Source organism: Orcinus orca, chromosome 2 (assembly GCF_937001465.1).
Source record: "Orcinus orca chromosome 2, mOrcOrc1.1, whole genome shotgun sequence".
NCBI classification, from domain to species: domain Eukaryota; kingdom Metazoa; phylum Chordata; class Mammalia; order Artiodactyla; family Delphinidae; genus Orcinus; species Orcinus orca.
Genome location: NC_064560.1, coordinates 10,220,963 through 10,233,496, shown reverse-complemented (window position 1 = coordinate 10,233,496; position 12,534 = coordinate 10,220,963). Strand labels below are relative to the sequence as shown.

General features: G+C 43.4%; 1 protein-coding gene across 1 annotated transcript in view; it reads left to right on the top strand.

The window, feature by feature from the left end:
* MYO3A (myosin IIIA) overlaps positions 1-12,534 on the top strand; it is a 172,237-nt gene that overhangs the window by 83,104 nt on the left and 76,599 nt on the right. The window contains exons 14-16 of the mRNA XM_033407896.2: positions 5,166-5,264; positions 5,372-5,486; positions 12,232-12,358. Coding sequence (XP_033263787.2) covers positions 5,166-5,264; positions 5,372-5,486; positions 12,232-12,358 — 341 coding nt within the window. The remainder of the gene's footprint in view (positions 1-5,165; positions 5,265-5,371; positions 5,487-12,231; positions 12,359-12,534) is intronic.

The following is a 12,534-nucleotide window of genomic DNA, read 5'->3' as shown; positions in this document are numbered from 1 at the left end:
ACATTGTTAATTTTATATTAACTGTCACTCCCCTTATGCCTGTAAAGATAGGTTCTCCACTTTAAGTCTTGCACATGATATTCTACACACAATTTAAAAATATCTATTGAAAAAATTTGCATATTAATGGACCCACACAGTTCAAATCCCTGTTGTTCAAGGGTCAGCTGTACTATCTGGTGACTTGCTGAGCCCCTACATTTGTTCCCGGGTCATTCTGACCTGGGAACCACTAATCACACGAGCGTGTGTGGGATGCTATGGAAGATTCTCTGCCTTTAAGGATGTAGTTAAGGCAGAACATGAGATGGGTAATCTTTGGAGGTGTCTTCCTTTCCTGTTCCTTTAATTCTCTTAATTGTTTATCTACCAAAGATCAGTATATTTCCTATAGCGTCTCCGGTCTTGTCAAATTACCATCCTCAGTAAACTGATAATTAGAGAGAACACCACCAGTTATGCGTGTCTGCATATATGAGTCACTCCTCTAATTGTGCACTGCATCATTTAAGCGTTAGAGGTGTGACACATAGAGCAATCAATGTGATTTCATTCGCACAAAGCAAACTAAATTATATGCTGTGCCCGTCTTAGAGGAATTTTATTATTTTGTGGTGAGAAAAGGCAAGAACTACACTTTTTGTTTTGTTCTAACCTTGCTTGTGTACATCGAAGGTTATGTTCATCGAAGTATTACTAGTGACTGCCACAAATAATGGCTGGGGGCGTAGAAGGTACGAACACAGCCAGCTCTAAAGGATGCCACCATCCTCACTTCAGCATCTGAGCCTGTGATGCCCTTTTCCTGAAATGCTCGCCTGTCTTTGCTTCCATGACTGGACTCTTCTCTGAGTTTTTCTTCTCTGACTTAGATTTATCCATCCATTCCCAAAATGTATACTCATCAAAGATCTGTTCTTGGGGCGTTTCTCTTTGCTCTATATATCCTCACACTTAGCAATTTCTTCTGACATCATGGCTCAATGGGTAGCTCTGTGTGATTGACAGCCAAAGATGTACCTCTTGCTGTCTGCCAAGTTCATGTGTTTTTTTTTTTTTTTTGGCTGCATTGGGTCTTCGTTGCTGCGCTTCTCTAGTTGCGGTGAGGGGGGGGCCTACTCTTCCTTGTGGTACGCGGGCTTCTCATTGCAGAGGCTGCTCGTTGCAGAGCACGGGCTCTAGGTGCGTGGGCTTCAGTCGTTGCGGCGTGTGGGCTCAGTAGTTGTGGCTCGCAGGCTCTTGAGCGCAGGCTCAGTAGTTGTGCTTAGTTGCTCCGCGGCATGTGGGATCTTCCTGGACCAGGACTCGAACCAGTGTCCCCTGCATTAGCAGGCAGATTCTTAACCCCTGCGCCACCAGGGAAGTCCCCAAGTTCATGTTTTTCATTTCCAACAACCTGGATATTTTGCTGTCATCTTGAATTCAACTGAATACAGGCACACCTTGGAGATATTGTAAGTTCAGTTCCAGCCCCCTGCAATAAGGTGAATGTCACAATACAGCAAGTCACATGAAGTTTTTGGTCTCCCAGTGCATATAAAAGTTATGTCTTGGGCTTCCCTGGTGGTGCAGTGGTTGAGAATCTGCCTGCTAATGCAGGGGACACGGGTTCAAGCCCTAGTCTGGGAGGATCCCACATGCCACGGAGCAACTAGGCCCGTGAGCCACAACTACTGAGCCTGTGCGTGGAGCCTGTTCTCCGCAACAAGAGAGGCCGCAATAGTGAGAGGCCCGCGCACCATGATGAAGAGTGGCCCCCGCTTGCCACAACTGGAGAAAGCCCTCGCACAGAAACAAAGATGAAACACAGCAAAAATAAATTAATTAATTGAAAAAAAAAAGTTATGTCTACAATATATCGTAGTCTCTTATGTGTGCAGTAGCATTACGTCTAAAAAAACAACGCACATACCTTAATTAAAAAATACTTATTGTTAAAAAAAATGCTAGCCATCATCTGAGCCTTCAGCGAGTTGTCAGTTTTTGGCTGGTAGAGGGTCTTGTCTTGATGCTGATGGCTACTGACTGATCAGGATGGTGGCTGCTAAAGGCTGGGGTGACCGTGACCACTTCTTAAAAGGCAATGAGGAAAAAAAAAAGGCAATGAGGTTTCCCTCATCGATTGACTCTTCCTTTCATGAACGATTCCTCTGTGACCTGCGATGGTGTTTGGTAGCATTTTACCCACAGTGGAACTTCTTTCAATGTTGGAGTCAGTCTTCTCAAACCCTGCTGCTGCTCCATCCACTAAGTTTATGTCATATTCTAAGTTTTTTGTTGTCATTTCAACAGTCTTCTCAGCATCTTCACCAGGAGTAGCTTCCATATTAAGAAACCACTTTATTTGCTCATCCGTAAGATGCAACTCTTCAGCTGTTCAAGTTTTACCATGAGAGTGTAGCTGTTCAGTCACATCTTCAGGTTCTACTTCTAATTCTAGTTTTCTTGCTGTTTCTACCACATCTGCAGTTACTTCCCCCCTAAAGGCTTGAGCCCCTCAAAGTCATCCATGAGGCTTGGAATCGACTTCTTCCAAACTCCTGCTAATGCTGATATTTTGACCTCTTCCCATGAATCATGAATGTTCTTAATGGAACCTAGAATGGTGTATCCTTTCCAGAAGGTTTTCAATTGACTTTACCCAGATTCATCAAAGGAATCACCATCTGTGGCAGCTATAGCCTTACAACATATACTTCTTAAATAATAAGACTTGAAAGTCAAAACTACTTCTTGATCCATGGGCTGCAGAATGGTTGCTGTGTTAGCAGGCATGAAAACAGCATTAACCTTGTTGTCCACCAGAGGTCTTGGGTGACTAGGTGCATTGTCCGTGAACTATAATATTTTGGAAGAAACCTTTTTTCTGAGCAGTAGGTCTCAACAGTGGGCTTAAATTATTCAGGAAACCATGTTGTAAACAGATGTGCTGTCATTCAGGCTTTGTTGTTCCACTTAGAGCAGGGGTCCCCAAGCCCCGGACCCTGGACCGGTACCAGTCCTGTTAGGAACTGGGCCGCACAGCAGGAGGTGAGCAGTGGGCGAGCGAGGCTTCGTCTGCCGCTGGAAAAATTGTCTTCCATGAAACTGGTGCCTGGTGCCAAAAAGGCTGGGGACCACTGCTTTACAGGGCAGAGTAGATTTAGCATAATTCTTAATGGCCCTAGGATTTGCAGAATGGTAAACGAACATTGGCTTTAGCTTAAAGTCACCAGCTGCATTAACCTCTAACAGGAGAGTCAGCCCGTCCTTTGAAGCTAGGCATTGACTTCTCTTCTCTAGCTATGGAAGTCCTAGATGGCCTCTTCTAATACAGGCTATTTCGTCTACACTGACAATCTGTTGTTTAGTGTAGCCACCTTCACGGATGGTCTTAGTTAGATCCTCCGGATAACTTGCTGCAGCTTCTGCGTCGGCACTTGCCGCTTCACCTCGCATTGCTGTGTTATGGAGACGGCCTCTTTCCGTAGACCTCGTGAACCAACCTCTCCCAGCTTCAGACTCCTGCAGCTTCCTCTCCGCTCTCAGTCTTCACAGAATTGAAGAGAGTTAGGGCCTTGCTCTGGATTAGGCTTTGGCTTAGGGGAATATTGTGGCTGGTTTGATCTTCTGTCCAGATCACTAAAACTTTCTTCATAACGCCAGTCAGCCTGTTTTGCTTTCTTACCATTCACTGGAGTAGCACTTTTAATTTCCTTCAAGGACTTTTCTTTTGCATTCACAACTTGGCTGACTGACTGTTGCAAGAGGCCCAGCTTTCAGCCTGTCTCAGCTTTTGACATGCCCTCCTCACTAAGCTTAATCATGTGTAGATTTTGATTTAAAGTGAGAGACGTGCAACTCTTCCTTTCACTTGAACACTTACAGGCCATTGTAGGGTTGTTAACTGGCCTAATTTCAACATTGTCATGTCTCAGGGAAGAGAAGAGGGAGAGAGATGGGGAAACAGCCAGCCGGTAGAGCAGTCAGAACGCACACAACATTTACGGATGAAGCTCACTGTCTATATAAGATTGTCTGTAGAGCCTGAGGTTCCTGGCTCCCCAAACTGGTCACGACAGTAACATCAAGATCACTGATCACAGATCACCATAACAACTGTCATAATAATGAAAAAGCCTGAAATATTGTGAAAATTACCACAGAGACGCGAAGTGAGTCATTGCTGTTGGGAAAATGGTACCAATAGACTTGCTTGATACAGCCTTCCCACAAACTTTCAATTTGTAAAAGTCACAGCATCTGTGAAGCACAGTAAAGCCAAGTGCAGTAAAACGAGGTATACCTGTACTCATTGTCCAAAACCCATTTTCTTACCTTGGTCCCTATTTTTTGGAAGGGCACCATCTTCTCTAAGGTGGAGGAAGGAAGAGGGAGACTGAAACTGTAAGCCAGGAGAGAACTTCCTGATCTTGGAGAGGAAGTGTGGTCCATCTCAGATCTCTCCAGAGCAAAAGGAAGACAAGGGAAGGAGAAGCAAGGGTCCCTGGGGTCCTAGTTTCAGCAGTTATGTTGTGGAACTTCCTGAAACAGGGACTCACTTTGTGGTGGCCCACACTCCTTAATTGTACTCGTAAGGAACAGGTTTCTCTGCAAGTGAGAAGACTGAGCCCCAGAAGGACAGTGTAGCCAGGTGGTTAAAGACGTGGGCTTTGGAGTCAAACAGCCCTGATTGAATCCAGTTTGGCCATCCAGTCTGTGATCTGAGGGTGAGATTAGTGTCCCCTCTAAGCTTCAGTTCCCTTGTACGTGAAATGAGAGGGTCATGGCAGGTAAATGAGATACTGCAGCACCCGCCACGGCCTGGCACGCTCTAGTTGTTACTTGTTTCTTTTTCTGTTGGCTCCTGCTGGCATGTAAACGATGAGAAGTCAGGGTGTTTTGACTGCTTGCTCCAGCTGTATCCCCCGTGTCTAGAAAAATGCCTGGCGGACACGCAGATATCCGCTGCATGACTCAGACAAGTGCTTAGCAGAGTGTGCAGTCCTCTGACAGTGGTGGTCGAAAATAGCGACGGGTCGCAACCACAGAGGGCCAGAACCCAGTGTTCTGGGAAGTGCTTGGTGGCGCTTACAGGCGTTCTGGTAATTATATTGCCAAGAAACTTTAGCGATGAATAAATGTTCTTACTAACCACCTTCCTGAAAATGGCTTGTTTTTTTCAGTGGAGAAAAAAATTTTCATATTTTTTACTACATCTATGCTGGTTTAGCTGAAAAGAAGAAACTAGCCCATTACAAATTGCCGGAAAATAAGCCTCCCAGGTAACCCAGCAGCTTGAACTTTCGTAAATAATGCTTCTACTTTTCACTTAATCACTCATTACACTTAATTTCAGATTTTCACTTGTCCTTTCTTTTTTTTTTTCCAGATACCTGCAAAATGACCACATCAGAACAGTACAGGACATGATGAATAATAGTTTCTATAAGTCCCAATATGAATTAATTGAGCAGTGTTTCAAAGTCATCGGTTTTACAATGGAGGTGGGTATGGAAGACATTTGAACCTCTTTAGGAAGTGTCTTTTTGTCCTCGCTGATGGTGAGAGTTAGCATTTATTGAGTGGTCCATATGCCAGATATTGTGCTAAGTGCTTTACATGGATAATTTTTAAATTACTGAAATGACCTTATGAAATAACTAGAATTATAATTTTTACTTTATACATGAGGAACCATGTCCTTGAGATACAACTGAATTTCGTTTTGTTCTTAATCTTTTATTTTACTTATATTTGCATCTCCCACATATATATAACATTTTATGTAAATGCAGAAATGTGATCATGTCACACATTCCTTTTTAGTGCAGTTTTCTTTTTCTAACAACTTTATTAAGATATAATTCACATACTGTACAAATCAGCCATTTAAAAGTGTACATTTTGGGGCTTCCCTGGTGGCGCAGTGGTTGAGAGTCCGCCTGCCAATGCAGGGGACGTGGGTTCGTGCCCTGGTCCGGGAAGATCCCACATGCCGCGGAGCGGCTGGGCCTGTGAGCCATGGCCGCTGAGCCTGCGCATCCGGAGCCTGTGCTCCGCAATGGGAGAGGCCACAGCAGTGAGAGGCCCGCATACCGCAAAAAAAAAAAAAAAAAGTGTACATTTTAATGACTTTTCATACAGTCACTGAGGTGTGCATCCTTCCCCCTAATCACTTTGAGAATATTTTCATGTTCTAAATTTTTCACTCCAGACGAAACCTGCTAGTGATTAGCAGTTCCTCCTCATTCCCATCCCACCTCTGCTTCTGTCACTGTACATCCGTTTATTCTGGACATTTCTCATGAATTGAGTGAGGCAATATGTCACCTTTTTTTTTTTTTTTTTTTTTTTTTGCGGTACGCGGGCCTGTCACTGTTGTGGCCTCTCCTGTTGTGGAGCACAGGCTCCAGACGCACAGGCTCAGCGGCCATGGCTCACGGGCCCAGCCGCTCCGCGGCATGTGGGATCTTCCCAGACCGGGGCACGAACCCGTGTCCCCTGCATCGGCAGGCGGACTCCCAACCACTGCGCCACCAGGGAAGCCCATATGTCACCTTTTGTGACCGGCTTCTCTCATCTGACATAATGTTTTCAGGGTCCATCCGTGTTGTAGCATGTGTCAGTACTTCATTTCTTTTTATCGAGGAATAATATTCCATTGTATGGATACACCTCATGTTATTTGTCCAGGCATCACGTGATGGGCGTGTGGGTTGTTGCCACTTTTCGGTCATTATCAGTAATGCTGCTGTGCTCATCCGTGTCTGAGTTTTTGTGTGACATGAGTTTTCACCTCTCTTTAGGGTATCCCAAGGGTGGAAGAGCCAGGTCATAGAGTAGCACAGTGTTTAACCTTTTGAGGAACTACCAGACTGTGTTCCAAAGCAGCCGCAGTATTTTACATTCCAACCGGCAGTGTATAAAGGTTCTGACTTCTCTCCATCTTCCCCGGCACTTATTATTATCTGTTTATAGCCATTCTAGTGGGTGTGACGTGGTGTGTCACTGTGGTTTGGGTTTGCATTTCCCTAAAGGCTTATGGTGCTGAACTTCTTTTCACGTACTTACCTTTTCAGGTAATTTATCATTTACATATCTTCTTTGAAGAAACATCTGTTCAGATTCTTTGCCAATTTTTTAATTAGGTTGTCTTTTTATTATTGAGTTGTAAGAATTCTTTGTATTGTAGATACAAGTGTCGTATGATTTGCAAAAATTTTCTCTTTTGTTGTCTTTTTACTTTTTTGATGGCATCCTTTGAAGCCACATTATCTATGTTATTGATTTCACTTAAAAAATATTTTTATTAACATATTAATTTGGTTTCTTGTGTTGTTCTTTTTCTTAAGGAGAATACTTGGTTCCTCTGTTTCTTCCTTTTCCTTATTTAATAATGAAGGTATTTAAGGCTATAAATTTATCCCTGAGTAATAAAGATTTCTTTCTTTGTCCTAGGTTGTTCTTTTAAGTTTTATAACAAAGTATCTTGTTTACTAGGGATTCCTGAAGGTTTTTAGAGAAGCTTTCAGACTCTGCTCTTAGTAGTTTACTGTTTGCTGTGTTGATTCAATCCTACGATAAAAAGAACACTTCACTCGGAACATGAATCAGGCTTCTAGATGAACTCTTGCAGGAAAGTAATGTGCAATTTGTTGGATTTTAATTTCATTTTCATAAATGACACTCCTGCAACTTGAAACTGTTAGTGTGTCTGCTTATGAAGTTTACTGAAATTTCTTGGGTTATCAAATCTCTACTAAGAGCCCGAGCTAAAAATAATACCTGATTCTTCTCCAAAAGTTTGGAAAATCTTATCAGCAGGATGTAAAGTGTAGACATGCTGATAGAAGTGACCCTTGACAAGAAGCATCCAAATTATGTGCCGTGAGGTTATTGAATCTCATTTTGCAGCGTGTTTTTCAGGCACTGTTGCCTCCGTTCTAAAATGCAAGGCTGTCAGCGGTAACCTTTTGTCCATTTGACGCATTTGCTCACCAGAAGTTAATATTTCTAAAGCTGTACCTGTTCTCAGAATAGAGAAAAGTTTGCTGCTAAGTGCGTTTTCTCCAAATACAGAGCCTCTGCTGTTGACAGCTCTGACGATGGGTGGTCTCCCAGTCTTGACTTCTCTTTGAAAGCCTTTGACTTTACCTTGGGTATCCTTGCTGCAGGCCTGAGGGGACGTAGTCTTAAGACCTTGACCTTTGACCTTAGGGGGTGAGGTGTGATCTCTGCCAGCTGGGTGAGGTTGGAGAAGCAGGACAGATGAATGACTTTTTTTTTTGCCTTGAAATTAGGGCCTTCAGGAGAGGTTTAAGTAAACCAGGGTAATCTATGTCCATCAGGAAACATTTCAACTTCTAGAGTTAATTTTTCTGCTGTGGGCTTTCTCCATAGCCAGGAGGAATTCAGATTTGATGGGGAGACTTCCTACCTGGCTGCCTTTACAGCCCCAGAATTTAGAGTCCTCCTTGAGTTCTGAATAAGCTTTGCTACCAAGTTTCTAGATGAACTGGTTGTGGGGAGGGGTGGGTGAGAGCTGTAGGAGCCATAGGGGACCTGGCGGGCTGCTTTCAGGACCAGCTGAAGCAAAATAACTACTCTGGGGACCAGAGAAGAATTATTACCATGACTTCCCAGTTTTTGCCAGAAGATGGAGAATTTTATGGACCAGAGAGAGAAGCATTACTGTAGACTCATGGGCAAGCCAGGGTTGAATGCATCCTTAGGCAGATACTCTACTCACAGGAAGTCTTGAGCTAAAGTTGAGTAACTTTTTGATTTAGAAATAGAGACTCCAGCTTGATCATCTTTTTTTCTGAGTGATGCATTCTTACCGTAGATTCTTGGACCCTGGCTGGAACTTTGGCTGTCTACTCTATAAGCTGCAGCTCAAATCAGGAAACTCAGTGGTTCTGTGGTCTCTAGGCAGAAAGGAGATGATTGGGACCTTCTCTCTGTTGATGCATTAAATAGCTTTAGGCTGTAAAATGGAAAAAAAGAATCCATTGTTTGTTAAGATTTCTGAGGGTTTTTAGGGAAGCTTGCAGACTTTGCTTTTAGCTGTAATACATTACTATGAAGAACTTTCTGCAGGTGAGACACATGCATGGTTCTTAAAGGGCCAGTATATAAATCTTATTCCCCTACTGCACTCTCACAGAAGAAAAAGAAGAACAAGAAGGAGGAGGGGGAGGGGGAGAACAAGAAGCAGCAGCAGCAGCACAGGTTGACAGGGTGACGGGATTGACGTATGAGGACAGGACAATTCGCTTGATCAGTAAAAGCCTTTGCTGGAGAGTTGGGAGAAAAATGATGAGGACAGAATAGGAGTTGAACAATTGAGAGAGTACTAAGCTTATAGAACTTACTGTGGATATCTCATGTGAAGAGTGGAGTGGCATGTGCCCTTTTTTTAGCCGTGATGTCTGGGGTGGTGGACATCATGTGACACTGAAAACTGCTGTCAACCTTACCTGACTACATTTTGGGAACAACACCAATCTGAACTCTACCGTTTGGAGTCAGAGATGACCCTAATACATTTCCTAATAAAATAGATATGGTTATTACTAGTGCCGTGTGTATGTAATTGGTTCAGCTCTGGAAGAGGAAGTCCCTGACTCGGATGGCATGAGTTTCAGCCATATTCCAAGTGACATATGACTGCCACCCAGAGATTTCAGACAAGCCATGGGAGACACTCCGGGTGACTCCACATGCCACCCTGTTCCAGACTTGGTCCCGTTCATATGCTCTGATTCTGAGGTTCCAACGCGTCGTTGGTGACCACCTGGGTCTTTTGCTCTCATTCTGGCTCAAAGGACCAAGATCTTGCTCCCCCCTGAATGTTTGAGCACAACATAAAAGCCAGCTTAGCTGCATCAGGAGTAAAAATAGGATATTTGCGGCTCCCGTGGGCTGGCATGATGCTCGTTAAATTTGACTCTACCCCACCCCGAGCCCTTCCTGGCTGTGGGCGCATCTTCCTCACTTCCGTTTGCCAAAATTCAAATTCAGATCAGCCTCCTCCCCTTCTGTTGCATCACTTTCCCTCTCCCTAACCTCCCTCCAACCCTGCCATCACCCGCAGCTTGTACCTATGGAGACAAGTTGATTTAAGCACTAGCGGGTATCCTGGCTCTTAAAGCAGAAGGGGATGCAGTGAATAAAGAAACACACAGCATCCACTCCTGTCTCCAATCCTTGGTCCTAGGCTGAATGTTGCTACCGGTAGATGCCCCTTTGGACTGCAGTCTGGCTCTATTGGTTGCCTGGTTGGGGGAAAACAGGAGAGGCTCATTGGATCTCAGAGCACCCTCCAAACGGGAAGCATGTCGTACGCCACGCAAGCAGGTCCTGCTGCCGACCCGGGCTGGGCCCCTTTGTAGTACTTTTCCCTGCTTTACATCAGCAGAAGAGCTTATCTCCTTACCAGTTCCTTCCCCCAGAGGTTGCTGTCTTAGAAGTAGGGAACCATTTTTAATTGGTTTGTTTATTACTTCCAAGTCCCGGTCGTTAGAGGCAGTGTTTCACTTATATTTGCCTCAGCTGCTTTCCATTGCCTGGTAGAGCAATGTTTAGTCACATTAAAATGAAACCAGTCTAGCAGTTAGCATCTAGTGACAAACATATTTCATTTATATAAAACTGGATGTTCCAAATTTAAACATATTCAGTGTTTACTGAACATCCAAACATATAGCTTAGGTTAAAGGAAAACATAACATCTGTTTCTGGAGCTGAAGCACAATCACTGCTAAATATCTTGTGAAGACTTTTAGTCCAGTTCAAGGTGACTCTCCTAGAATGTGCTGGTCTCCCGCCTAAAAGCAAAGCCTCAGACTGTTAACAGGGCAGACTGTCCCGCTTTGGAGACAGTGGAATTAAACTGAGTAGGTGTTTACTTCCTTTTTATCCCACTAGTGATTTTTTTTAATGTCATCTCACTGGCTTGTTTGGATTTTTTTTTTTTTTTTTTTTTTTTGCGGTACGCGGGCCTCTCACTGTTGTGGCCTCTCCCGCTGCAGAGCACAGGCTCCAGACGCGCAGGCTCAGCGGCCATGGCTCACGGGCCCAGCCGCTCTGTGGCATGTGGGATCTTCCCGCACTGGGGCACGAACCCATGTCCCCTGCATCGGCAGGCGGACTCTCAACCACTGTGCCACCAGAGAAGCCTTGGATATGTCTTTTGTCCATAGCTGCTTCAGTTTCACTTTGGAAAGAGGCAACTTGCACAATCAAGTTAAATGGCTTGATTTTCACATCCTTTAATCACAGCTTGCTGCCTACACATTTTACGGCTGCACAATTTTGGTGACTGTCCAATACAGAGAGTGTCTCTCTCTCTCTCTCTCTCTCTTTTTCTCTCTCATTCTGTCTCTCTCCCCTTGTCTTTCTCCGGTTGGTGCCAACAGTACCCATGGTGTAGGTTTCCCTTTCAATATTTCGGGGTTTACAATTTACTTGTACATTTGTGATTCAGCACAGGCCAGGCAAAGTGACAGGCAAATCAAAATCAGATATTCTCTACAAATAACACAAATTGGAAAACTCTTAAAACTTTTCAAAACCCATGATTTCCTAAGCCATTTTCCTGCCATAGTTTTAAGATAAATGATTAATAGTTTTATGAGTCAACTAATTTAAAGGCAGTTTTTATTGCGTCGTGACAGGAATTTTATTTGTTTCCCTTTGCACAAAGTCACAAGTCTTTTGTCTAAGATGAGAATGCCTTTTCTTTTTCCTGCTTTAATTTTGCTTACATTTCTTATAACAGTCTAAAATCACAAGCTAGTACATTTTCTTTGGATTATCAGTTGTGATCAAATAATATTTGTGAAGTAAATTTTAAAATATTTAAAGCATCACACAGTGTTGAATTTCTATGAAACACTTTATTTTTAAAAATTGGTTTTAGTCAGCATGGGAGGGGCATAAAATTCCCTTTTAGTTAGTCATTTGATAATAACTTAAAAATGATAATTTGATACCTAGTTGTCTTCATTCAACATACATAAAAAGTTACAATTCTTGAATGCCATAATTCAGCCAACATCGATGATTTGAAGAGAATGAGAGGACCAGGGAAGCCAGTTGACTTCTCTTAGTTTGACATCATAGTCTGTGGGATAACCTTGTTATGCTGGATCCTAAAGATTCTTCCCCAGTCTGTCGGCAGCCACAGGCACTGCCTTGCTGTACTCAAGGGGAGAATGATGCTAACATTTCTGTGCTGTGTTTCAGCAACTTGGAAGTGTATACAGTATACTGGCTGCAATCCTGAACGTTGGAAACATTGAATTTTCTTCTGTGGCAACCGAACACCAGATTGACAAGAGCCACATTTCTAATCATGCAGCTCTGGAGAACTGTGAGTTTTATTATCTTGCATTCAAAACTGAACTCCTAAAAAAAGTCTGACGACATACTGAAAGTGTCACATAGGGATAACTTCAAGCAGTTGTACTTTTTTGGAATCCTAAAAATGAATACTCAGATTCAAGTTGTGTCAAATGGAGTTTTCAAAGTCCACTATTTAAAACAGAT